We start from the raw sequence: 9,557 nt of genomic DNA on the forward strand, positions 1-9,557 counted from the left end.
GTTGTGGAGAAAGAGGAACATTACTGCATTGCTGGTGGGATTGCAAACTGGTACAACCACTCTGGAAGCTTCCAGATGTTAACAGAAGCAAAACACAAGGAAGAAGAGCCCTGTATTTCCAAACGAAATGGGGCAGAACAAATGAGAGGATCCCCTGGCTCATGCAGAGAACTGAGAGTGTACATTACTAAGAGGTATAGCCACGTCTGTGAAAACACTGTAACTCATGTCAAATAAATTGTACTTTTTGCAGGAAAGAACTCTAGCTCAGGGTTTTCCAAGCTAAATTGCATGAAAACACACAATCCTTTTTCTTCTTATTTGAACGGTTAGATGACGGGCCCAAATTACTAGAAAGACTGAAGGCAGTTTGCAGCTTTTAACAACTGAAAGGACTTATTGCTTCCAATTCAGAAACACAAAAAGATTCCATGTCTACTTTCAGCACTATCAGGTCCTATGCGTTCCCATCATACCCTTGAAGAAATAAGGCCAATGTGTCTAAAAATAAGGTGTATCAATTCTAATAGGTCAGAAATGGACAACATGTCCAAAGACAGGACAAGATTGACTTCATACAGGGCTCTCAAATAATATGGACAGTTCCCCCTGTATTTCTGATCAAATGATGTCTCCTTGTCCTTGGCTTCTCAGTGCCACTCAGTCTTGCTGGATTGTAAGGGATTATTTTACAGATCTCATCAAAAGCCATTAAGTCTTTAACAGTAGTCAGGGCACATTATCCAGCTTCTTGTGGAGAACCTTGGAGGGATAATGCATCTTCTACTTTTCAATATCTCTGACGATTTTTTTTTATGTGCACTTGCACTCATGTATTGATTTGGGCTAAATATCTACACTCATCTTGCTGCTGTTTTATACCATTATATTATTAATACAGAGCTGGGGAAATATAGGGTGTGAAAAATGACAATTTCCACTAACAATATGGGGAAAAATGTTTTAAGGGAAATAGTTATTTCCTGTTGGTTCTACCAAGATGACTTATATAAAAAGGTTTTTGTTATTAAATTATTTCAAAGAAGTAAGATTTAAATTCCTTTCTAAAGACATTTAAAAAGCCTACTGATGTGTGTGTGTGTGTGTGTGTATGTGTGTGTGTGTGTGTATGTTCCTGATTTTTATCATTTATGAACTTTTTGTTCTGTGGTAACTTTGAACTATATGACTTTTATTGACCTTAAAAAAAGAACTGGAGGGCGGCATATTTTTATTTGAAAGAAAATGTAATCAACAATGGTATCCACAAGACACAGAGTTGCCTAGCAATGCTAGTAGAATTAAAAGGGAGAAATAATAACAAAACAATATATTGTGAAATTACAGGAGAGTAAACTATACGATTGCCTTGTACTATTTACCAAGAGCTGGTTAAATGAGGATAGATACAAGATTTCTAAATAGTGTTAGGAAAATGGCTGATTATTTGATAGCATTCCTCCTTAAATTTGGAGCCGTTTATGCAATGTAGGGTACAGACACTAAAAAAATGTGGCAAGCACCCCCATTGTGCTGCTGGACTTTGAGGCCTCATTGGGTATAACAATGCATTATAACCTACTGCTGTTGGTAGGCTACCATTTACTCAATGGGTGTACCTCTGTTATATGTGTCCACCTCTTAGCATCCTTCTGTAACATTCTCATTCTAAAAAAAGATGTGTGTTGTCTCCATCTCAACCACTCCCAACAAGTTCATCTAATAAGGCCTCATCCATTCACAGTTTGGGAATACAAAATAGGAAAATCAGGTCTGTTTTCTCCTTTATCTTTGATTGTAGCAAATCTTTGTTTTAAGGAAAAGATAACCATAACCCTGGGAACTGCCTAACAACATAAGAAACTCTTCATAGAATAAGAAATGGACCTCATATCTTATATGGAGATCATATACAAGGTCAGGAATAAAAACCTCAATGGAGAATATATGGAGTTTTAGTCTTGGAGTATAAAACCTAAGCAGATTCATGATGGAAAATTATGATCCACACATGGAATTCAAAGAGAACTTGTAGTTATTTTGAGTTGAAGGAGCCTATGTGAAGACGTAGGGGAAATGGCTCATAGTGATATCCCAGGAGTCCACCAAGCATGCTCTGGTCTTGAGAAGTCTACATCTAAGGCAAGCAATGTTCACTTACTCTCATCAAATCCCAAAGGAACAGAAATGTGCAACAGTTCTGGTAATCCTCTACCAGTCATTTGTAATCCCTTTATCCCAAGTGAACTAAGTTAACTACATAAGTCTCCCTACCTCCTTACTCCTTCCATGCCTCTCTCTCTCTCTTCCTCCCTTACTTTGGAACTCTGCATACTCCAGGCAATTCTCCGTCATATAGGACTCTCCCTCTTTCTGACTTCTGATGACAATCTCTCAGAGGCTTCTCCTGTTCACAATAGACTTTTGCCTTGACAACTCCTGCATCTCAATACCTTCATTCTTTACTGATAATCCTCAGATGCACTGGAATTCATGAGCACTTCAAATTGTGTATATCCCAACAACCACCTCTGGATTCTTCTCCCTGATAAAATTTGGATTAGTTGTACTGCCCTACTGACTTTCCTTTCCTTACCTGAGTTACCCAAGACTCTGAATTCTTCATTTTTTGCTTCTCCTTGACATTCCATACCTTTTTGTAGGATTTTTACTGGAAAGCAGACTCTAGTCACTATACTTCCGATCTCAACATCATCACTAACAACAATATATCTATCCAAATGCAGACCTCCTCCTAGTGGCCTTTCTCACCTTCCACATCACTGCATTCTCCCTCAGTAGTTCTTCTCCAAGATCAATGGTTCTCAACCTTCCTAATGCTGTGACCCTTTAATACAGGGCCTCACATTGTGGCAGCCCCAACAATTAAATTATTCCTTGCTATTTCAGAAGTACACTTTTGCTACTGTCATAAATTGCATTGTAAAGATTTGATGTGCAGGATATCTGATATGTGACTCCCATGAAAGGATTTGCCACTCACAGGTTGAGGAATACCATCCTAGAGCAACATTGTGTTTCAAATAAGCTATACTTCCCAATGAGCTCACAATAGGCTTTGTCCATTGGGTAATGATAGTGACACTTAACCATCAAGATGTTCTACACATTCATGGAGTGTATCATCAGTGATGCATATTTGGATCAGTAATAGCCCTTTCATAAAATTCCCACTGGGAAGTGGCATTTTCTATGAATCTACAATGCCACATACCTCTGTGAAAACACTCAAACTTCATTTACATGGAACTTGTTGGAATATTTGTCTTATTCTTTCCATATGTTTATAGAAGACCCATCTGAGCTATCACCTGCCTATCATTAAATATTCTGAAAGGTCTAAAACACACTGAATACTGGTTTTATATTGAATACAATGAGATCATTGGAAACTTTCTAATTATACTGAGGCCTCCTGACTTATTCAAAATCTAATATCTAGTTAACTGACCAAATCACTACCCATAAAAAAGAATAATCAAGGGTCAGTTCAAACTGAATCCTGTGAGAGAAGCTAAAGTTCAAAAGCATATATGATTCCTGTTATGTGGTGAAATATAAAACATTTACTTATTAAAAAGTATGCTTCATTTTTTTATTCATCATTTATTTCTTTTTTATTATAGAAAATAGATTCTTCTCTCATACACTAACTACATCCCAACCACAGTTTCCCCTCCATCAGTTCGTTCCAGCTCCCTCTCCCTCCCTCCCCCTACCTCTCCTCTTCCTCAGATCCACTTCCCCTCAGTTTCCATTTAGAAAAAAAGTGGACTTCCAAGAGACAACAGCTAAACATGACAAGACAGGATAAATTAGGACAATACAAAAGCCTCATACTGAGGAAGCAAGTAAGTAGGATGAAAAGAGACTCAAAAGCAAGCAAAAGCAATCTCTGACAGTGTGTTAGAGAGAGAGTTCAGTGATTGAGATCAAGAACCTTGGTTTGGTTCTCATAACTCACAATATAGTTCACAACCATGCTTAACTACAGTTTCAGAGGACCTGATGTCCTCTTCTGACCTACCAGGACAACAGGCATGCATATGGTGTACACACATACTTGAAGGTAAAATATTAAAATAAAGCAAAATAAGTAAATATAAACTTTTTAAAATGCTTGAATGTTCTCATCAAAAAATTATGCTGAGACTTTGTATAACCTCTTCAAGTACACTTAACATGTCTTTGAGCCTCCAATTTCTTATCTAGCAGATGTCAATAATTGTATCTACCCCAGTAAATTGATGTAAACACCAAAATATTACCTGCTCAGTTAACAACTTTATACCTTTCACACTCAGTAAACCTTAGCTGAATATGGTTGTATTCTCATCATTTATCAGAAAAATTAGGCACACTAAAAAAGATCATCTTAAAATCTACCTATATTGAAATTCCATTAGTATATGGTGTTCTAGTTCTGGTTGTATCACTATTAAACAATCAGCACAACTTCAGAAAAAAGCCCAGAAACCACCAGCTGTGGTGAATAAAGACATGAGAGTAGTCTCCAGGAGGAAAAGATAAAAGTGATTGAAATTATGCTGCTCAAAATGGTTTTGATGAAAGATTTAATATTTGTCCCAAAATTATTTAGAATTCGTAAAACGAAAACAGCAACTGTCTGGTTTAATTTCCAATGGGAATATTAACTTCATACAACGTGGAGTGTTTGAAGTTATACAGAGCATGAAAAATGCCTCTGAACTACACTAGAATAAACAACAAAGGAAGCTGTCAGGTCACTGAAGGATGAGATCATTTGTCTTACATGTTTAAAATGAGGTAACTGCATCCACATAGGGGGAAGTAAGTGCGTATGTTTCCTCCCCCGCTTTCCACACCACTTAAAAGTAGCAAGGAGGAGAGCTGGGGAGATGCCTCAGGTTCTGCATTTTGCTCCACCTCTTACCTGAACTCTCATCCAGGCTCTCCTCAGAGACATGCTCATTCTGATGGACCCACTCCCCATTGCATTTGAAGAATATCTGCATGGCTGGCCTTGCTTTGCACCTGAGTGCGATTGGGTTGCTCTTGATGATGTATGCATCTTCAGGCTCCTCTATGAAATGAGGCAGCGTACCAGGGGCAGATGGGATGGAGTCAGGAAGAACTTCACCACTGTCGGCTCCTGGAAAATTGAAGAGGCTATCAGTACGCAGCCAACAGCAAAGGCTCATACAGCGAATCACAATGAGCAATCCACACCAGTCCCTCCCCACTGGTCCCCAATATTCCACATTGAAACACCATCAATATGTACAATCCCACGATCTGCCTAAGGGGTTATCTTCTAAAGGCTGGCCCAGCAAAGATGGAACCTCCAGTGGGATGTGCCTTCACATTGCTATACAACTGAGAACGTCAATGTGAGAACTCCCTAGTGCAGTTAGAATTTGAGAATCTGGGGAAGGAACTGAGAAGTAGTTATCTCAGATTCAATGAGATTTTCAAGATGCCTTAAACCTTGGGAAAAAGGTAGAGAATATATGTGGCTTTCCACTCATGTGAATAAGTGTGGAGGTGGAAAAGGGGTAGAGAGAATCTACATAGTTTTCTGGTCTGTGTGGATGGGAATGGAGGCTACTAATTTCTCATAGTTCCAATACCTGCTTTCTTAACCTCTGAAACTACTGATTTACATAGTACTTTTTCATAATTTGCCAACTTACTACTTCTTTAAAAGTTCCTTTTGGAACTTCTTTGCTATTCCTTTTGGAGGAATTTCATTCTCTGTCCACCATACTTCTCCATCATGGGACTATGTATTATACCACCAAGGCTGAGAAGTGAGACAAATCAAAATAACTCCTCAGGCAGTTGGAATGTATCTATTCAGAGATCATGGGGATGTGGCTCTTCAGGAACTTGAGAGAGGACTCCTGACGTTCTAGGTAAAGGAAAAGCCACAGTAGAGACTCCATTTATGTCTCATTAATACATTTTGTGTGGACCTAAGTCCTAGGCAAGCACATAAGATGAAGCACTACCAAGCAGATGATGCTAGGAAGAGCTGACCTGACTTTTAAAAGGCAGTCCAGCAGAAGAACAAAGAAGGGAAGAGTCTCAACACCAAAGGCAAGTCTTCCCTGGAACGTGCTGGAAGCCAAAGGGATCTTTAAAACTGACCTGAGGACTAGGAAGAATACTCTCTCATAAGATCCAACCCTTAGGAAAGCACATAGTGATGGGTGAGCCCCTGCCAGTCTAGCCTGGCCTTCCCATGTCATCCTGAACAGAGCTTCATACCATTATTTACATTTAAGTCAAAACCGAAACCAGTAGGCATTGTTAGAAGCAAGCACAACTAATGCACTGTTTTAACAAATTTGTTTTACAAATTCACACACACACACACAGAGAGAGAGAGAGAGAGAGAGAGAGAGAGAGAGAGAGAGAGAGAGAGAGAGAGAGAGAGAGAGAGAGAGAGAGAGAGAGAGATTGAAAAGGTACAGAGGAGACCGGCACTTCAGGAATATTTTTATGTAAGGATGCAAACAGACTACTGTGAGCTATGAAAATGACTTCTCACCATGGGAACACATAAGCAAGGTTTGCAACTGAGATGAATTAAACATAATAATAGCCTGATTCTCCTAAACAGGACTGCTTTCTGCTAAATATATCAACCTAAGGTGTGTGTGAGGGCAGCCTTAAACAGAGAGTTTAAGGTACTGTAAGTTTTGCAGTGCATTTGAAAAGGGGGGGGGCAGTTCTAGGTAAGTGATCAGAGATTTAAAAAAACATCATCAAAAACCAAGTACTCAAAAAAGGTGTAAACATTTTACTTCATGAAATCACAACAAAATCACTGATTCTATCTATTAGAGATACCACAGGTGGAGAGGGCCTTTGCAGAATAAAATCCCTTTGTGTGTGTGTGTGTGTGTGTGTGTGGTGTGTGTGTGGTGTATATTAAATTATATTTACAATGGTCTTCATAAAATAGTTCATATATTAATTTACTTTATTACCGACTACTCATGCCAATTTCAATTTTCAATAAATACCAAGTCCCCGCAGGGTTTTGTAAATCCATACATTAGAGGAAATGACAAGGATATTAAAAGATTTTTATGGGCATCAAATGCTCACACTCCCACGAGGGGCTTGAGCTATGTTCAAAGTAATTCATTGCTCATGAAAGGTAATTGATAAGAATATATAGCTGTCCTCTACCTAGGCTAGGATCATGAATGAATAGGCACAGAGATACATTCTTACTGATGCATTTTTCCTGTTAACAACGTATGAATATTTGAAGGAACTACAAGGGGTGTAGCTGAATGTATTACAAACTTTAAGCAAATATTGAGAACACATTTGTAAAATGTCAAAAACAAAGGCAGGAGATTATACAATAAATCAAGTTTTAAATATCCAACACACAAAACAGGGAGATCTGAAAAATATTAGCTTTCCCTCCATCTATTTTAATAGATGCCCTTTAGATAAAGAAACCAGTTGAGCCTATATCAGAGATGAGGAGCAGGGGAGTACATGAAGAAGCCTGAGGGTAAATGTTCTGGCTATGCACAGATCTGCTTTAAGAATCAGGAGAACTTAATGTTTAGAGGAGAGAGAAAAGGAAGCTGGAAATGTAATCTTTAATCTCAGTTATTATTGAAACATTGTTCACTTCATGACCTACATAGAAAAAGAAAACACAAAGCTAGGATACTTAAGTACACAAAATAAAAGAATTGATTTATATGAGAAACAGAAGGTGAGTGATAACAAGTATAGATTAGTATATTTTTAACATTTATCTGCATTCTTCAACAAATTAATGAAGCAAACAACAGTGAGTTTGAGCTACTTCCCTCTTCCCCTTGCTTTGTATAGAAAAGAGCTGGGAGTGTTCTTTGACCTTGCTTGGTTTTGAATGATTCCCACCCCTCCCCATTTCTTCATTATTTCATTTGACCAGGTTCTGTTTCGGGGACAAGAAGAACCTGCCATGTTAATTTCTTCCAGCAGATGTCTTAGTGTCCCAGTGGTTTGTCTGCCTTCTCAGACCCAGAAGACAAGCAGGCCATCCTCCTTGTTAGTTCCACTGATAACCATCCTGATCAGGCCTCCTGGAAGCTTGGAACAGAATTCCTCAGGAATTATCCTGGGATTTTCCAGGAGGGAAAAAAATGGCAAGGAAGGCGAGGGAAAGATAGCTCAGTTGATAAAATACATGCTATGCAAGTATCAGGATCTGAGTTTAGTGCCCAGAACCCACCTAAAGGCATCACACGTTTGTAACTTGCTTGGGAGGAGCAACAGTCAGCTCTCAGGCTAGCTGACCAGTGAGCTCCAGCGTCTTTTGAGAAACCCTGTCTCAAGAGACAAGGTAGATACTGCTTAGGAATAATACATGGTTGACTGATGGCCTCTCCATGCATGCACAAGCAAAATGTATTCAGGTACACACTTACACATGAGTACACACAAAATAACAAAGGAAAGAAATGATGAGGAACATGAAAGGAAGTCTTAGAAGTTTATTGATATTGTTCCGTGGGAGGGCGGGGTAGGTCATTTCCTTTAGGAAGTAGTTCTGTGGAAACTAGATCAATGTATTTGTGCTTCAAAGCAAATCGACTTGCAATCTTGGTGTGTCTTCTACCATTGTGTGTGTGTGTGTGTGTGTGTGTGTGTGTGTAAGACACAGAGAGAGAGACAGAGAGAGAGAGAGAGAGAGAGAGAGAGAGAGAGAGAGAGAGAGAGAGAGAGAGAGAGAGTTTAAGACCTCATGTGACAAGTCCTGCTTTGCCCAACATTCCAATTAGGATAAAGGGGGAAAGTCACACTTCTTTATTGACACTCTTTAATGCTTGCATGGCAAATACACTAGCCTCACCAAAGAACCATAAATGGAAACTTCTTGGAAACCTTTTAGTTCCCTGGTGAAAGCTTTGGCTTTTATCAGCCCTTGCCCCTTTCCTTCCCATGGGAAAGGCCCCAAGGAAAATCAAAGACAAAATACAGAGGTTGGAATGGACATGGCTGACAGCTCCTCCAAAACCCACCCAGAAATAGAAGATAGTGTTTTAAATGGCTCCAGCCACATATGTAGCAGAGGATAGATCATTCAGCCCGAAAACCGTGGACTCAGAATTTGAAAGTAGGAATCCAGCTCCAACCACAATTCCATTTCAGTTAGGTTGACTATTGTCATTTATTGTCTGGCAGCCTTAGAGGGACTATAGGCAATTCATATAATCTGGAGAACAGGATAAACAATCATACATTATCTCTCTGTCCCTCACCATTGCCATCAATTATGACACATTTCCTGTCAGTTGATGGGGGAGGGGAGGCAGGGATGAAAGTCAGTGAGTACAGTTGAGAAAAGGTCATAAGGAAACAAAAAAAATTTCAAAACAACAGCAAGTAATCATCAGAATATAATCAATGTATGTGCCATTCTCACCAACCATAGAGATAATGTCAGGGACTGAGGTGCAGTGAAATTATTGACCACAAGTCCATCACAGGCAAGTCCCTGGGCTGCATCCCTACCAACACACACGCACACACAC

At 39.2% G+C, this 9,557-nt stretch overlaps 1 protein-coding gene across 10 annotated transcripts in view; it reads right to left on the reverse strand.

The window, feature by feature from the left end:
- Positions 1–9,557, reverse strand: part of Unc5d (unc-5 netrin receptor D) — a 533,275-nt gene that overhangs the window by 231,834 nt on the left and 291,884 nt on the right. For all 10 annotated transcript variants that reach the window (XM_031339462.1, XM_031339463.1, XM_031339461.1 and 7 more), the window contains exon 2: positions 4,937–5,155. In XM_031339462.1, the coding sequence (XP_031195322.1) occupies positions 4,937–5,155 (219 nt within the window). The remainder of the gene's footprint in view (positions 1–4,936; positions 5,156–9,557) is intronic.

Source organism: Mastomys coucha, unplaced genomic scaffold (genome assembly GCF_008632895.1).
Source record: "Mastomys coucha isolate ucsf_1 unplaced genomic scaffold, UCSF_Mcou_1 pScaffold22, whole genome shotgun sequence".
NCBI classification, from domain to species: Eukaryota; Metazoa; Chordata; class Mammalia; order Rodentia; family Muridae; genus Mastomys; species Mastomys coucha.